Genomic DNA, 18,100 nt, shown 5'->3' with positions numbered 1-18,100 from the left:
TGACCCATTTTAAGCATCCTTTGAACTTCAGAAGGCTCCTTACAGGGTCAGAAAGCCAAGTGGTGAGACAAAGAGAACCGTATCCACACAAAAACAACTGTTGTTCATAAATAACACATATTAATTAATTAACATGCCTTGCTAACTAATAGTATTGTAATTATTCAGGTTGCATTTCTATTAATTAGCTGTATCATTAATTCAATTATATTAAGTATTTAATGAGTGCTAATTGTTGGCTAGCACATGCATACCTTCATAGCCAAACAGAAGTAAAAACAAGAAGCCTTCTATCTTGCGTGGCATTCTCCCCTTGTCCTTGGCCGCAGCTCTATGTTATCCAAGTGGAAAGCTTCCCCAGTAGCAGGAGCTTAACTTGAGCACTGGCCTTATTAAGCACCTTATGCATTTAGTTCTTAGGGCTTTGGCTGAGCCCCACCAAGTTAACCCACACATTACCTACCTCAACAAGGAAGTCTTAGAGAAGAATCTAATGTCAAGTGAGGTTGGTTTAGCAAAGGAGGATATTGGTTTTATTCTGTCTTTAAATGTAAGGGAAGCAGTGGAGAGAAATGGAAACTAGAATCAGAGGACCCAGGTCTTAATTATTCCTCTGCCATCATCTAGTGGGTGACCTTGAGCAATTTCCTGCCAAGTAAGCACTAACATCCTCCAGTTCTGTGAAAATGACATGGATTCCCCTCTTAGAAAGCAGCTTGGCATCAGGTTCATCACACCTATTCACACTCGGGAAAATACTGAATTTGGGAGGGGGGAACAGTTAGACAGAAAGATGTACATTGCTGTGTTACTTATAATAACAAAAAATTGGGAAGGATCTATGTGGCCAAGGTTGGGCGTTCAGAGCAACAGGTATGGTTAAGAGCAGATTCCCAAGCCAGACTGGATGCAAATCCCAGCTCAACCACTTGTTATGTGCCATTGGACAAGTTACTTAAGGTCTCTGTGGTTCAACTTTCTGATCTGTAAGATAATGATAATGCCTACTTCATAGAATTAGTTTGAGACTTAAATGGGATTATATATATATATATAAGTTCTGGATATCTTTTCCACAACAGTGTGAATATAATTCACATTACTGAACTGTACATTTAAAATGGTTAAGATGGTAAAAAATAAAGTTAAAAGTTAATGAGTGATTGTAATTACAGGGACAATCATGTGTCATACTATCCAGTTAGAAAAGGACGCAAATTTACATACTGTCTGAGCAAAACTGTGGAAAAATGCAGAGAAAAAGACCGTTTCCCCTTCCCCTTCTAGTTCTTGGCCACCACTGTCCCATGCCAGACCCCAGGACTCCAGCTACCTTTCCTTCATTCCTCCTGTCAAGGAAGAAAAAGGCTAACATTAAAAAGATAATAACTCCTTAAAATGAAAGTATAATGAAATAATAAAGAGGAACAAAAGAAAACTAGAGAAACGTTCAAACAGCGTTTATTGGGTGTCTACAAGCCTAACATTTACTCTGTCCTGTGTATGGATTCATTAAACAGACGAAGGTCTATTCAACAAACTCTAGTGTTGTATTTAAAAGGAGTAAAAAGGAGTATTTTATTTTAGTTTTTTAATAAGAAAAGACTATTTTCCCTTTCTGTACTTTAAAGTTTAATGAAAAAGTAAACTTTTATTAATAACAATAAGGAATGAACCCTTAATATTTGAACATCAAAGAACTGTGGAATTGCCAAATTTTTATTTGGAGGCTTTGGGACCTGTCCTGGCTTGCGGGGAAAGGGCCACGCTAGGTAGTCTTGCTTCCCTCCCCCGCCCAATTTTCCGAGGCTACCCTGGAGCACTTGAGGAAAGGTGAGGGTAAGGCCCCAGCGGGTCGGGGATGCCCTTCAGACTACGACACTGCCGGGCCCCCACCTCTGCTGTTTTTCAGTTGGGGCGATGGCTGCCGGGATGGGAGGAGCCGGATATCTGTCATGACGCTTCTGTGATAAAAGCATTCTAAAAAAAAAAAAAGAAAGGAAGAAAGGAAGAAAATAAAATTTTTTAAGAGAGAGAAAGAAAGAACCTCGTTTTCGCTTCTCATCTTTTCCCCCCAAGACGCTCAACGGCTATTAAAAAGGAGAAAAAGCTTCCCAGCTGTGGTTCCACTGGGGCTCGAACCCAGGACCTTCTGCGTGTAAAGCAGACGTGATAACCACTACACTATGGAACCTCCGCTAGGGCAGCCCTTGTAATTCATGCAGTTATAGTCTCGGCTCAGCGACAGCGTCCGCCTTTGCGTCGTAGCCCCGCCCCCGCCGTGGCCCCGCCCTGTTCCCAAGATTCCGCCCAGCTCCAACGTTTTGGATTCTCCCCGCGCGCCGAATTTGCTCTCCCTGCGACCAGGTTTCCTAGCGGCGGAGAGTGCTGCCCAGCTAATCATCCGTCCCCAAACTTTCCCTCGGCTGGGGCGTTGGCGAGGCTGCCCCGGCAGGCGGAAGCGGACCTTGGCCGGGTCACAGACCCTTCTGGCAGCTTCCCTCAGCTGGTGAGGGGTCCGCACTTTCTCCATTTTCCCCATGGGCACACTGAGCCGCTTCTGGAGGTTTGGAGGGCGGACAGGAACCCTATTGGGAGCCAGAGATTCAGGCAGCGTGGAGTCTGGGGTTGGCTGAGGAGGTGGGGGTCACTTTTATATCGGCATTTATTTTGCCAGGGTTGAGAAAGACCGCTTGGTGAGTCGACCTTTTGGCCCAGAATGTAGGCTCCCCTGACCTTTTCCACAGCCTTCTCCGGAGAGGGCCTAACACTGCAGGACTTTTCTTTGCTCTCGAGTGGGGTAGGGTTGGGGTGCTGGTGTAGACAAGCCATCCCCTTTATGGATGGAGGCGTGTGTGAAGCAGGAGCAGACACAACATTTGAGGGACCCAGTGCAAAATAAAAAGTGCCAGGCCTTTCGTTCGTAAGTTATTAAGAATTCCAAAACGGTGACCTCAGAGCACTTAAACCCATGAACCTGGTGCTGTGCTTCCAGAACTGTGGTCCCTATAAGGTGCTGGGGCCCTGCATTACAAAGGGTGTCTGTATGGTTTCCTTCTTGGTTTTCATTGTCAGTGCCATTTATTCGCATCCTCTTAACCCCCCTCTCCACCCCTGTGCCTCTGGACTGATCTTTGTCACCATCATATCAAGCTCGAGAACCACTTAAAACCGTTGGGAGGGCATCTTTTAAGCGCTGAGTGGGACAAGGTTGAAGGCTGCCGCTGTTCTTTTCCCTGACTTCTTCCTCTGAAGCTAGCAGAATACTTTCCGCTAAGAATACTTTCATACTTATTGTATGAAAGCAATCCCTTAAGCTAACTCCGTGAAAGAAACAGGTGTGTGAAGGTGCACTAATCTGGAGGGCATAATTTGGGTTCTAGTCCTCTCTTGGCTACTCACTAGCTGTATACTCTAGAAGTAGTCAGTTCACCTCCCAAGCCTCAGTATCCTCCTGTATGGAATGCATGGATTGGACTAGACACCCCCACTTTCCCCTCTGGATCTAAATGTTACCCCAACTTTCCAGGTGGGAAAATGGAGGTAGTAAGAGTCAGTTAATCTTAATGAGTCCAGGATGCTCAGTGATAAGTATATCCCACCTGTTTACAAACTGCTATGAGTTCAAAACAAGCCTGCCAAAAATTGGGCCTAAAATTATATTGTGTTTTTGGTTTGTGTCTCTAGGGAATGCTTTGCTCTCCCTCCAGCTGTCTGTCTTCCCTTGCTCATAAGGGTGTGTTCACCAAGTGCAAGCTTTGATCTAGTTCCCACATGTACTCTCCATGTAGAACTGAAGCTAGTGTACCTCTAATGCATGCAACACGGGGTTCTGCCTTTAGTGAAAACCTCTTCCTGCTTTTCTCCATTTTGACAAGGAGGGAGACTTTTCTTCCACTCCCTGCTGCCCTCGAGGTGTAGTTATAGTCTCTATATTTAATGAAGTACAATATGGCTTACAAAGCATTTTCACATACATTCCTATGAGGTAACCACAGCAAATATTGCTGTCTCTTTTTCAGCTGAAGAAGTTGAAGCCAAAGATATTGAGTGCCTTGCCTGAAACCATTCTGCTGGTGAGTGGCAGAGCTGGGCTCATACTTGGTCTTCTGACACCTAAGTGATTTCAGGAGGCCCATGTGCACTAAGACTACATGTTTTTCCCATAAGAGTGCCATGATCTCTTGTACTATTTTGTATGCATGCCAGTGAGGACATGGATACTTTTCTATCTTTTGTAATTTTTAAATGAAATCCCCCAAAACAGGAACGAAGAACCTATGGAAACAACTGTTGATGAATTTCCCTTGGAACCACCAGAGTGCCTGAGATGGCCACAGTTGTCACCGCCACTTCAGTCTGTTCAGTTGGATTTGTGAGGCCTGTCACCCCCAGGTATGCCCATAAGCACCTCAACAACTGTAAGACAAATACATAAACTCGTCAGTAAAGACTACCAGTCACTTTGAGGTTTTTTGAGTCCTCTGATTTCTCATGTGTGCAGTGTGGCTTCCCTAGTGTTTGGCTTCACTGGTGGAGGGTAACTCCACCAGAGAGACTGCAGTCCCAAACACTGAGCTGATTTAGGAAGCTCGGTTGACCTAGTTTCATTTAGAAACAATTGTACTATGTCTTTCAGTGAGTACTCAAGTATTTGCTAAATAATGTGAGTCATTACCTTGGTATGATCGAGCACACCTTATTTTTCCCCTTTTGCAGCTCATCATGTTCAAAACATTTGAAACTAGTCTATTGGAATGGATATTTGTTGCTTGAATCCCTCTGTCTTCTTACTCTGCTCCAGTTCTGTGGTCATTTTTATCGCACATTTGTCTTTTTGTTGCTTGTGGCAAGACCACAATCTGCTAAATTCAACTCTCTCCCTATTCCACCCCTGAATGTGGCCCCAGGAAGAACACACATTCAGGCGTATGGGTTTCATGTTCAATTCTTGACTACTTACCTCAAGTGAGCCCTTGATGCAGTCCAGAAACACGTCTACTTCTCCTGCCCGTTCATTGTCCACCTTTCCTAAAGGACAGTGTCATATCTTGGCTCCCTAAACTTCCTGTACCTCCTTCCCCAATCTTGCAGCTGATGAACTTGCTTCCTGTTTCAGTGAAAAAATGAAAGCAATCAGAAGAGAGCTTCTACAAGTACCCCTCACACCTGCCCACCTACTTACACCTGTGCCCTCATAGACCCACATCTGGGCTTTTCCTCTAGATCACAGCCTTACTGACATTTGGGACTGGGTAATTCTTGGTCATGGGGAACTGACCTATGTATTGTAGAATGTCTCACAGTGTCCCTAGCCTCTACTCACCAGATACCCATAGCACACCTCCCTCAGTCGTGATAACCCAAAATATCCCCTGGGAGGACAAAATCTTGGGGGCTGTTGGAATGTCTGCAGACACTTTTTGTTGCCATGACTGGGAGAGGGTTTGGGGCACTACTGGCTTCTAGAGGGTAGAGACCAAGGATGCGCTAAAATATCCTGCGTTGCACAGGACAGCGCCTACCACAGAGACTTACCTGGTCCAAAAGGTCCATAGTGCCATGGTTGAAAATCCCTGCCCTAGATGAATTGTCTACTTTCCCATGAAAATCCAGCCCTCCACCTGCTCCTGCATGAGTCAGAGGCAACTCCATGGCATGTCACACACATACTATTTTGACATTGTGTTTAATCTGCTCACCAGCTACAGAGGTACTGCGCAGTCTTCCAGTCCCCTGATTAAGGTTTATTATCACATGTCTCTAATATGTCTAGAAGCACAGTGTTAGGCAGTGTGGGAGCTTTACAAAGAAGTGTATGATATGGCCTCATCTCAAGGAGTTTGAAGAACATTAATTAACCCAAAGGACTAATTTGTGACAAGAAGTTAATGGCTGATAATGGTTTTATGTAGTTTTCCTAACTTAGGATGTTATTGGATTTTAATTAGACCCTGTCTCCTCTCTCTTAAAAAAGAAACTCAAAAGTGGAGAAGGCAGAGGGGAGGGGGCATGGTGATATGCAGAAACCTGCCTACCTACAATCCCCCCAAATCCCCCCCAACACATTCAATGAGCTTAGATTTGATAGAGACAGCCACTGCACAAAGAAAAGAGATGAGCTCAAAATACTTTGTCTCCCCCTCCCTTATTATGTGTCTTGAGATGCCTCTAGTTTTTAAAGTCACTCTTCTGGGACTTTAAATGAACACAGAACAATTTAATCACTCCCCACTCCTACAGAACCCTACTTAAAAGAAAATGTCTCATAGTGGTGTCTAGCCAGTGGTAATTGGTGACAGAAATGAAATTGGCTACTCCCTCCACTTCACCAACATTCAATGTCCTCTTTAGATTTTCAAGTGGATTCAACTGTGCACACAATGGGACTTGCCTCTAAGCTTGATGGGAAGATTTCAAGAGCAGTGCAGGTGTTAAACAAAAATCATATAATGTATTTTTGTTAGTGATTTTGGGGATACAATTAGGGTATAGTCTAAAGGCTATATATAATAATAAAACCAAAACTAATTAGTAGGTTAACTCAGGAGCTGTCTGAAGACTAGTAGCTTTCCTCTGCTAAATCATGTGAAAATGAAGTAGATTCTATTTTGTGCAGATTGAGCGGGCTGCCATGACAACTATCTGAATATTACTTCAGTATTAGTCATAGGTTTCCAGTGTCTGACTGTGGGTCCAACGTTTATTCTAAAACTCAGATGCACATCTATTCTTAAAGGAGTTCTCCTGAACATATTTATAAAAAAAAAACTAGGTGGTTTTATTTATTTATTTATCTTTTGGAAGAGAAATTTGAATGAATTTACACAATTGCAAATTGTAGATTTTATTGCTACAATTGCCTTTCCATTCCAATATTCCAGGGATATTGGAAATATCCATTCCAATAGACTAGTTTCAAATTGTAGGTTTTATCGGAGAGGTGATTTGGGTATGAATTTATGTTGTACTTGACTATAGATTTGATTAAATAGACGCACTGGAGCAGAGTTTGGAAAGTTCCCCTCAAGGTATGTAATCTTTATGTTAAATTTTTCCTTTTTTTTTTTTTTTCATCTAACAGTATCAGAAGGAATCTGTGGTTGCAAGTGACAGAGGATTCAGCCCAAACAGAGTTAGGAAAACCAGTCTCAAATGAATCTGACTTGAAAATTCCAAAGGTAAAATTTCATCCAGAGGTTTACGATGGAGGGCTGCAGCTCCATTTGCCTGCCTTTCTCTTGGTCTGTCTTTCTCCATGTATCAGTTGCACCCCCTAGACTGGCTCTCTTCACGGTAACAGCCTTGCTCAGAGCACCACATTCAGGGGAAGAGTGAGTTTGTGTCCCAGCACTCTCTCCAGGAGCCCTGAGATTCACTGGTATTGCCTGGCTTTAGCTACAAGGAGCTCACGGGAATGTTTCCTTTTGCCAGAAGAGGATGTGCTAACTGCCTTAGGCCTAAGTTATGGGCCCATCCCTAGACAGTCTCTGTTGCTTTGGAAGTAGGCTCATGCTAATTGGCATAAACTCATCAGGGCCCACACTTGGAGTGTGGGGGTGGGGTCAATCTCATGCAAACCACAGGGTTGAGAATAGGGAGGGGGTTGATTTCAAAAAGGCAATTTGGGGCATGATTGCAAGAAAATGGAGGGGATATTTACCAGCCACCTGGTTAGGGACCAGAAGGCTGGGAAAATAATGATAACAGTAACTAACATTTATTGAATAACTATGATCCCAGGCACCCAAACTGCTTTACAAGTGTATTAGAGATGTGTTTGGCTGTAATAAGGTAAATGAAATAGCAGAGACTTAACACAGAGGGTTGGTTTTTATCTCATGTGCTATGAAGTCAGGAAAGAAGCAGCTTCACACTGTCATCATGCCTCACCCTCCTCCCATGTTTCTGCAGCATCATTTGCGATTGGAGGCTCTTTTCCTAATGTACTCAAGAGGACTGCTCCTACTGTGGGAATTGTGTCCTGGTTCCAGGAAGGATGGGGGAAGGGCAAAGAAGAAAGGACTCATGACAGCTGGTCTGGTCTTTTTTTTTTTTTTTTTTTTTTTTTTTTTTTTCAGGAAAATAGCTTTTCTGGGAGTGTCAGCCAGTAGATTTCTGCTTATATTGCGTTGGCCAGAACTGTGCCACACGAGTAGCCCGAACTGCAAGGGAACCTAGCAAATCAAGTTTTGTTGGCTAAACCCACTGCTACCTAGAACAAAATTGGGGTTTTATTGGTAAGAAAGAAAGGGAGAATGAGTATTGGTTAGGCAACTATTGTATCAGTGGCTGCCACAATGTATATTAACTCATTTATTCCTTATATCAACCCAGTGTGGTGGGTACTGCTACTGTCCTGGTTTTCTAAGAAACAGGCACAGACAATTTATATAATTTTCCCAAGCTCACACATAGCTGCTAAGGGATGGAGCTAGAATATGACCCCAAGTGATGTGACTCTAGAACCACATTCTATTAGGTTCCCAGCACATCCTGACCCACAGGCTAGACCACATTTCTTCTCTAGGATGTGTATCCACTCGGAAATTGTAGGCCTCGCCTAGAAATGGTAGTTAATATTTGCTTAGCACTTTATAGTTTCTGAAGAATTTTCCACTTAGATTATTCCATTTACATATTATTATCCTCATTTCTTAAATGAGAAAACTGAGGCTCAGAGAAGTTATGTAAGTTGCCCAAGTTCCCTAGGTTGTAATTGGCAGAGCTGACATTTCCTTGAAATGTCAAGATCTTACTCCTGGTTCCCTATCCTAATTCTCCTACTCTTTCATGCCCCGAAGACTTCATTTTTAATTTTGTTTAAATGTCAATATTTTGCTGTAGTCCCTATATTAACTTCACAGTTTTCTCAGGAAAAGCAATCCAGAGAAATCTTGGATCTCTCACCAACTCGTTTTCAGTGTCCTTTACACTTAGCCATGCCACCAGGAACATGGCATATCAGTAGGAATTGTCTTCTGTAGTAAGAAACAGAGACCTAAAAAAGGAGGTTATTTTTATCTCACACACTATAAAATCCAGAGCTTCATTCATAATATGAAAGTGTTTACTACAAAAAGCTCTTACCTACCTATTTTAAGTAAAAGAGTCATTAAACATATCGAAATTTCCTGGCCCTTACATCAGGTTAATTTATATTATGTTCCTTTAAAAGTGCTATACTAATCAGACTTTTCGCTAAGTAAGAATGACAGTCCACCTCACTGGGGTAGGTTAGTGAAGTTTCACTACATTACTGACACCTCAGTTTGCTTATAGTTGTTATTTCTCTCATTCTTTCCAAATATTTAAAATCTACTAAACTGACCAAAAAGCACAAAAATGTTGTGGAATATATATAGTTTGACTTTATTTTTTTTTTAATTTTTATTGTTATTCAACTACAGTTGTATGCCTTTTCTCCCCATCCCTCCACCCCACCCCAGCCAAACCCACCTCTCTCCCCCACCTCCACCCTCCCCCTTGATTTTGTCCATGTGTCCTTTATAGTAGTTCCTGTTATAGTTTGACTTTAAAAGTCATGAAAGGGTGGGCTGAAAAAGAGATAGTGATTCAAACAAATAAAAATCACACTGTGTTGTAGACCAATGCCACTCAAAGTATATTTCACTGTCACCTGGAAGCTTAATAGAAATACAGACTCATGAGTGCCACTCCAGGCCTACTGAATCAGAGCCTCTAAGGGGCTAGACCCAAGAATCTGTGTTTTAACAAGACCCCCAAGTGACTTTCAAACACATTATAGTTTGAGAAGCACTGTTTTAGAGAGTTTTATGGAAATGTGCACTCTTTGGAGTATTTGTGAAAACACTGACTTCAGCTTTAGTGAGCTAAGACCTAGCTATGAAGCCCTGGATTCTCCTCTGAAAGTCTCCAGATCATAGACTCCACTGACCTATTCCAGGTCACTGAGCCTTAACTCAAGTGTATGCTTGACTCCATCCTGTCAACACCACCTACATAATCTGTGTTCATCTTGCAGATGTCAGTTCAAAGGTTACTTCCTCAGAGAAGCCTTTTTCCATGACCTCCGGATTCACTCTCATGAAACGCATATTTCTTTGCAATTTTACATTTATTTTATAATTTTTTGATGAATGTTTACTTCCCTCACTAGGCTATAAACTTCATGAGGGAATAGACTTTGTCAGTTCTGTTAACTGATATATCTCCAGGGTCTGGAACAGTGTCTGACACACAGTAGATGCTCAATAAATATTTGTTAAATGAGTATATGAATGAAACCAAGATAAAAATAAATGCTCAAAGAAAATTATTTAAAGACTTTTTCCAAAGTCTTCACCATAAGCTCTTAGTCATCTGAGGCAATAGTAGCAAGGGTTTTGAAAAGAAAGCCACAGATCATTCCCAGGCCTTGTTTTAGCTAATATTTTCAATATTTCCCCAAGAAACCAACTGTTCTTTGTTATTTTTCAATATTTTGTTTATTTACTTTCAGAGAGAGAGGAAGGGAGAAAGAAAGAGAGGGAGAGAAACATCAATGTGTGGTTGCACACTCCAACTGGGGACCTGGCCCACAACCCAGGCACTGTGCCCTGAGTGGGAATCGAATCAGGGACCCTTTGATTCACAGGCTGGCACTCAATCCACTGAGCCATACCAGCCAGGGCTGTTCTTTGTTTTCTGTGTTTATGAATACAAAAGTGGTTGACATGAGGTGGGTAATGGTGGCAAAAAGAAAGCTTAAAGAACCTTGTACCTGCCTTTCCAATAACCAGGAAGTGGGTTTTGCATGCAGGTTGTGGTGTTCACATTATATTGGAAGGTGGTGATGTCATAATTGCATCTGACATCATGGGTTGCCAAGGCAACCTATTGAAGAATCACTATATAATCATCGGCCTCTGGTAAACTCCTCAGTTGAGGCTGAGGAGTCCTCTTCAAGTAACACCCATAAGCATCAGGACAGATTGAATCCTGAGCCTCCAGGCCAGGCTGAAAGAGTCACCAACCAGCCAAGTGAGTATCTAGGAGTGTGCTACTGATAAAAGGGTAAGAACTCTTAAAGGAGACGATGAATTGAATACAATCTGGGTAGCTATGGAAACGTGTTTGAAAGTTAACCTTCTTCCTCTGTTTAGTTGTTTGGGCAGCTCGTGAGGGCTTTATGTTTTGTGTATGGCATTTATTGTACTTTATGGAGTTTATTGTACTTTAATATGTATTATATTGGAGCTATATTTGTAGAGTGGAATTGGGTAACTTTGATGTAATGGAAAGAGTACTGGCCACCCAGTCATAAGACTGTGACATTGTGGAGCCACCTAACCTCTCCTCTAAAATGGGGGACCTTTCTGAACAAGTTCAAAGGAGCATACTATCTTGCCACAAGTCATAAGACTGTGACGTTGGGGAGCCACCTAACCTTTTTTATGAAATGGAGCCCTGGCTGGTGTGGCTCAGTAGATTGAGTGCCAGCTTGTGAACTGAAAGGTTGCCGGTTTGATTCCCAGTCAAGGCAAGTGCCTGGGTTGTGGGCTAGGTCCCCAGTTGGGGGCATGTGAGAGACAACTGGTCAATGTTTCGCTCCCTCTCTATGTCCCTTCCCATCTCTCTAAAATTAAATAAGTAAAATATTTTAAAAAATAAATAAAATGGAGAGCATTTCTGAACAAGTACAAAGGACCATAGTATCTTGCCACAAGTCATAAGACTGTGATGTTGAGGAGTCACCTAACCTCTCCTATAAAATGGAAGGCCTTTCTTTCCTGTTTTTCTGAGAGGAGAAGAAAGAGAGGGAGAGAAACATTAATGTGAGAGAGAAACATTGCTTGGTTGCCTCTGGTGCACACTCCAACTGGGGACTGAACCCACAACCTAGACATGTGCCCTGACTAGGAATTGAACCTATGACCTTTCAGTTCACAGGATGATGCCGAACCAACTGAGCCACACCGGCCAGGGCAAAGGCCTTTCTGAACAAGTCTAAAGGGTCACCTGTTATGGAGCTCTAGGCCAAGAATCTCATGGTGGTCTTGGAAGGGGACTTCACCATCTGTGCCAAGATCAGTTTTGCCTAATTCCCAGTGAGAATTGAGCATGAGAGGGAATTGCATGAATTCATATTTTTTTGTTTTACTTTTGTCTTTGAATGGCAGATTACAGTCCCCGCAAAAGGAAAATCAGAATTACCATTGTTCTGTCATTGACTCCTGCTAGATGACAAACTGAGCTACTGCAAAACAGGAGCACATGCAAGCTAAAGGGACAGATTGTGGCAATATTTAAAAATATCACAACTCTCTAAATAAGAACCAGCTCTGGTAAGCAGATTTGGAATTCACACAAAACACCCATAAGTCTGAAAATCTGAATTGTACATTGCCACGGTACATTACTTCTATGCAGTAATTATAGACGAAGTTATGTTGGACTATATGATAATACCTGTCTCCTTTGATATACAGACATCCCTCTCTCCTGGGCCTCTTCCTTTCCAGATTGCTCCTTTGTTCATACCTAATATCTCTATTCCCCAGATTTCTGCTTTTGCCTTCTTACTCTATGAGCTCTCCCTGACTATTTTATCATCTCTAATCACTTCAACTGTTATTGGTACCCTGATGACCTCTTTAATCAGAATCTGATTTATGTCTTGGGCTCTAAATGTCAGCTTCTACTGTATATAGAACATTTCAGCTCGTTACTTTTTCTCCACCATAAACACACTTGTCCCCCTTCCTGTCTTACCCCATACCTGTTAATACTCTTCTGTAATTAATGGCATCATCCACTAGACTATAAATTACAAGAGTGGGGACCACCACTGTACCTTTAGCACCCAGCATTGTGCCTGGCACAAGGTAGGTACCTAGTAAATGGTGTTAAATAAGTGATGAATCCATTTATTATCCCTAACTAGAAACCTTAGAATCAATTATTCTTGATACCTCCATCTCCTTTGCTCCCTATACATAGTCTGGGACCAGTGGCGTTTTGTACCTGAAAGACTTTTCTATTCGGCCCCTCCTCTCCATCCCCATTTGCCAGGGTTTTAATTCAGCCCTTATATCTGTCTCCTGCATTATGGCAGGAGCTCCCTCATTGGTCTTCTTAGGTCCAGTTTTGCCCAGTTCATCACCGTCTGATCCTCAGGGTGACCTTCCTAAAGTTTGAATCTAATCAGATTACTCTCAGGGTCCCTTTCACTCAGAGTTTCCAATCTGGCAGCCTCCCATGGGATCCGTGGAGTTTATACAATGTTTTGAGAAAATGAGAATTACAGTATTTCATTGCTTCTAAGATACACATTTTAGCACCTCTGAAATTGGAATGTGTCCTAAAATCAGTGGAGTGTCATAGTTTGATGGGTGGCTTTTTTATTGGTACATAAAATAGTGGTGCACATTATAATCGATGGCATCTTAAATCTGCAGAAATATACTCATACTCATATTTAAAAATAGGGGGATTTTACATAAAAACATGTTCAGCTCAGCTTCTCTTGAAAAATTGCATCAGGCAACACTGGGCCAAGATTTATGGATGGCAGCCTAAGAGAGAGCTACCAGTAAGTAGCAGCTGCCTCATTTAGACAAAAAACTCTCTAGAATGTCCCATCATTTCCACCCAGGCTGCTTTATTCACCTCTATTATCTGCCCCAGCTCATGTAAGCATTTGAAATTGCAATCCCTAACTGATGGGTTAAACTCTGAATTCTTTGTTATGATCTACAAGAATAATCACAGTTGGCACCAACCTATCTCTCTATGTTCACATCCCCATCCTCCGCTTTATACATCCTCTATCCCCCAGTATCAGGAAACTACTCAAATATCACATGCTCCCATGTTCCCTGGAATGCCTTTTCTACCTTTTAATCCTCTATGAAACATTTCCCGACTTGCTCTGACCAAACTGATACACTTCTGAACTCTTAATAGTACTCAGCATATCTCTGGACCTACACCTCCTGTTTTGAAATTATTTGTGGATAGACCCATGTCCCTCATTATGCTGTACACCTGGCAGGGAGATGAACCAGAGCTCATTCATCTTTGTGTCCCTGCCTCATAACTGGAACATGCTCAGTAAGTATCTGTTGAGTAAAGAGTGGATGGGCTATGTTTTTTGACTGGGAGCTCTGTTCTTTGTGTTTTGCCTACGGTTAGAGAACTACAAGTAAAGTGAGAGGGAAGGGCAGGTGTTTTCCTTAGTGCTTACAGTTTACAGCAGAACACACTGCTTCTGGCTGTGATTTAGGAAGGGCCCCCGGCAGTGAAAGTCAGCCCATGGGGACTTTAATATCTGCAGACCCAAAGGCACTAAATCAGAGTCGACTCTGAAGCTTTTTGGGAAATTTAATTTTAAATTAGTGTACAGTAAAATCGACTTGCTGTACAGTTCTGTGGATTTGGGCACATGGGTAGATGAGCATAATCACCACCATAATTAGGATACAGAACACCACCCTCCAAAACTCCCCCTGCTGTCCCTTTGTGGGCACACCCTTCCCCACCCATTGACCTGGCAACCACCGATCAGTGCTCCATCACTACAGTTTTGTCCTTTTGAAAAATCTCATATAACTGTACACGGCCTTTTAAGTCTGCTTCTTTTACTCAGCAAAATGCCTTTGAGATTCATCTAGGTTGTGTGTATCGATAGTTTGTTGTAACCTACCTTGGATTTCTTTGAATGACTTTCTGGTTACTTGCCAAATCTGGCCTCCCTTTTGTCCTACTTAGTGTGGTTTTTCAATACACAGAACTCATCCCTGAAAATATACGTGATTCTTTCTCTTTATTTAAGTATAATATTACTTGCTATTCTTTCCCTCTCCAAATCAAGGCTCTTTAAATCAAGATTCTTTGAATGTTTTTGATTGTGAACCGCTGACAGTAAAAGCTTTCTGAGAATGGGCTCCTAATACAGGTATATTTATTTATTTACATATTATGTATGTTACAAACATACATGAAAATGGAAACTTCAAAAAGAGTAAGAAAACAGATAAAAATACAAATTTTAATGTTTTACTTTCTATTCTCAAACAAGTAGATCTTCTGTGCTTTTGCTGTGGGGTAGGTACATCAATTTGGAGACTACCAGCTGCTAGGAAGCTGCGATCAGGTGTGATTGTTTTCTAACTAGTCCTAGCACCAGAAGGCTAGCTGAGAGGCTGCCCCCATCCGAGCTACCCCACTTTGGTACTATCAGGCTTTGAGGTATCAGAGACCACGAGTGGACAGACACCTTAAGTAGTCACTACCAAACAGATCTGCACATGTTGTTTTTTCAGTCTACTCCTAAATCCAGCTGCTTTGCCTAGATTCTGGCATATTCCACAGTGTGTCATGACCCATTAGAATTACTTTTCACCTTGGCTGGTGTGGCTCAGTGGATTGAGCGTTGGCCTGTGAACTGAAAGGTCTCCAAGTTCGATTCCCAATCGGGGCACATGCCTGGGTTGTGGGCCAGGTCCCCACTAGGTCCCCACCTGAGAGGCAACTGATTGATGTTTCTCTCCCTCTCTTTCTCCCTGTCTTCCTCTCTCTCTGAAAATAAATACAATCTTTTTTTTTTTAAAAAAAGAATTACTTCCCCTTGGCAGAAAACGGAACTGTGGCCAGCCCCAGGAAACTTGTAAAATAGACAGGTTTGCCTGCAGTGCCCAGTCTTCCTGTTGTGAGGTCAATGGCCTTCTCCATCCCCACTATCGTTCCATAATTGGCTACTACCATAGACTAGTGAGGTGCAGGTTTGTGTCTCCTCTCTGGCAGATACTTAGACAAGCATTTCAGAGCAAGAAGTTTATGTGGAATGTGAAGGCAAACACAGTAGGGGAGTAGGGAAGTGGGAAAGGAAAGAGAAACAGCCAAGACAGCCAAGGAGAAGTCTAGCCTACAGAGGTGGAGAGGCAGCCGTTTTTCAATCACAGCAGACACACCCTTTTCTCTGCCTTCTCAAAAGTCTAATTGCAGCAGTATAATTAGGGCCACAGTTCATTCTGATTTACTTTACCGCTCCCATTTCTTTTTATTCTTTTTTACGATTTTAAAAAAGATTTTATTTATTTATTTTTAGACGGAGGGGAAGGGAGGGAGAAAGAAAGGGAGAGAAGCATCAATGTGTGATTGCCTCTCCTGTGCCCCCTACTGGGAACCTGGCCCACAAGCTAGGCATGTACCCTAGTTGGGAATCAAACCAGTGACCCTTTGGTTCACACGCCGGCGCTCAACCCACTGAGCCACACCAGCCAGGGCTTTAACTCTCCCATTTCATACCCGTGTTAAGTACTGTAAAATATACTTGTCTACAAGAACACAGTCATCTCTCCCTCACCCCTTTTCTTCTGGTTAACTCTTATCTCTGGCTGCTCAATCGTCAGGTCTCAGCATGGGCATCACTTCCAGAAAGCCTTCTCTCGTCCCTCTTTCTGACTCTTTCTCTGTGTCCCTATTTGCCCTGTTAGAGATTTTATCATACTATATTGCTTTCATTTACTCATATAATAAATATGTGCCTGGCACTGTTTTAGGTACCTGGAATTTATATTCGATTAGGGGAGACAAATTTTTATTTGTCATTTTATTTTAATTTCTCATTTACCTATATGTTTGCCTCATCTAATCATTTCCATTTTGTTCACCATTTATGTCCGTCTCTCAGCACAGTGCCTGCCACATAGGTGGTGCTCAATAAACACATGTGGAATGAAGGAGCACAGGGCATTTTGGTTAAGGGTGATGGCCTTTTCTGGGGGAAAATGAGCTCTTATATTTCCTATTGGCTGATTTTATATAATGATGTGCCCATTCAGAGATAAGTTGACCTACCTCAACTTGTAGGGGTATAATTCTTCTGTTAATGAGTGAGTTTGGAACTGTTAACATTACTTTGCCCATTATTTTTTCTTTTTTCAGGCTAGGACAACACATCTGTGCTCAGCTAGAGGACATCCAGAGAACATCTGAATAAAGGCTGGAAATATCGTTCTACCAATATACGAGGTACTGACTGAGGCAGTGTTGTGGAATGGTTATAAGTAGAGGTTCTAGATTCAAAGTGCCTGGGTTCAAATTGCAGCTCTGTCACTCTTTTGCTGTTTGACTTTGGGCTATAGTTCCTAATGCATAAATAGTATATACTTCATACGATGGTTGTGTAGATTAAATAAGATTAACACATGTAAAATTAATAAGTGCCTAGAACATAGTAAGTACTCAATCCATGTTACTGTCATTGTAATTTATTCACATACATCAACACTCATATAATAATTGGAAGCTGGCTCCAATTATTTCTCATGGTGCTCAAAGTAACATTTTAGGATTCTTTGTACAATGGAAAAATATGGTGAAGTTCTTCATTTTAAGCAAATTCTAAGTTTTAGACAAGTCACATAAAGGGCATAGCCAGTCCAATTAATTCATGGTCCAGAAGCTGGTCATTAAAATAATCACCTAAATCATGAGTTCTTTCCCTCCTTTTCTCTCTTGATGTGATTAAACAAATATTTGGTGAGTACTTATGCATTTGGTGCTGGAAATGCCAAGGGGAATGAAGTGGATCGTTTCCCTTAAGGATTTCATATGTAAAATGACAAATTGCAGCGCACTTTGGGAAGTTCCATAATTGGATGCACACATGGCTTTGAGTGCCAGAAAGCAGAGTGACTAACTCGCCTTTGGTGATTCAGGAAAGGCTTCACACAGAGGAGGTGACATTTGAACAACTGTATCTAGACATAGCCATCATTTAATCACTGTGGATTGCATAGGTATTAGGTTGGAAACAGCCATATAGTGACATTGTCCACTATTTTTTGTGGGAGCCTGGGTAATTATGCTATCATTTACGATGTGTATGGCAGCCTCATCAGGTCCTGGTATTGGAGTCCCTGCCATGGAAACCTGTACAGTTACATTACCTCATAATGAGGTCCTCTGATAACATTTAATGTGCTAATAAGAGTAGAGAAGCCCAGAGCTGCCTTTCCAGTTATTTTTAAAGTGACTCCATTAGATTAAATAGTAAGCTAGGTAAATGCTTTTACTGGATCTCCTGTGGCACCCAATTGCAGAAAGGAATTGGCTAAAGAGCAGTTTGGGT

The 18,100-nt window shown here is 42.0% G+C and overlaps 2 protein-coding genes and 1 non-coding gene across 6 annotated transcripts in view; 1 reads left to right on the top strand and 2 right to left on the bottom strand.

Annotated features, from left to right (window-relative positions):
- The window catches only part of RS1 (retinoschisin 1), a 32,479-nt gene extending 32,128 nt beyond the window's left edge, over positions 1-351 (bottom strand). For both annotated transcript variants that reach the window (XM_053917313.1, XM_045203250.3), the window contains exon 1: positions 255-351. In XM_053917313.1, coding sequence (XP_053773288.1) covers positions 255-306 — 52 coding nt within the window. In that variant the 5' untranslated portion in view covers positions 307-351. The remainder of the gene's footprint in view (positions 1-254) is intronic.
- Positions 352-2,121: 1,770 nt separating this feature from the next.
- TRNAV-UAC (transfer RNA valine (anticodon UAC)) lies at positions 2,122-2,194 on the bottom strand. The gene has a single exon. It is a non-coding gene; the product is annotated as a tRNA-Val (tRNA).
- Positions 2,195-2,327: 133 nt separating this feature from the next.
- PPEF1 (protein phosphatase with EF-hand domain 1) overlaps positions 2,328-18,100 on the top strand; it is a 104,081-nt gene continuing 88,308 nt past the window's right edge. The window contains exons 1-6 of one of the 3 annotated variants that reach the window (XM_045203314.2): positions 2,328-2,509; positions 4,023-4,076; positions 4,268-4,395; positions 7,085-7,181; positions 12,144-12,308; positions 16,912-16,998. The gene's annotated coding sequence lies outside the window, so the exon portion shown is untranslated. Of the gene's footprint in view, positions 2,517-4,022; positions 4,077-4,267; positions 4,396-7,084; positions 7,182-12,143; positions 12,309-16,911; positions 16,999-18,100 lie in introns of all 3 variants that reach the window. The other 2 variants (XM_071220303.1, XM_024569881.3) reach the window with 2 other exon arrangements.

This window comes from Desmodus rotundus, chromosome X, assembly GCF_022682495.2.
Source record: "Desmodus rotundus isolate HL8 chromosome X, HLdesRot8A.1, whole genome shotgun sequence".
NCBI lineage: Eukaryota > Metazoa > Chordata > Mammalia > Chiroptera > Phyllostomidae > Desmodus > Desmodus rotundus.
Note: the sequence above shows the minus strand (reverse complement) of the source record. Positions and strands in the feature narration are given on the sequence as shown.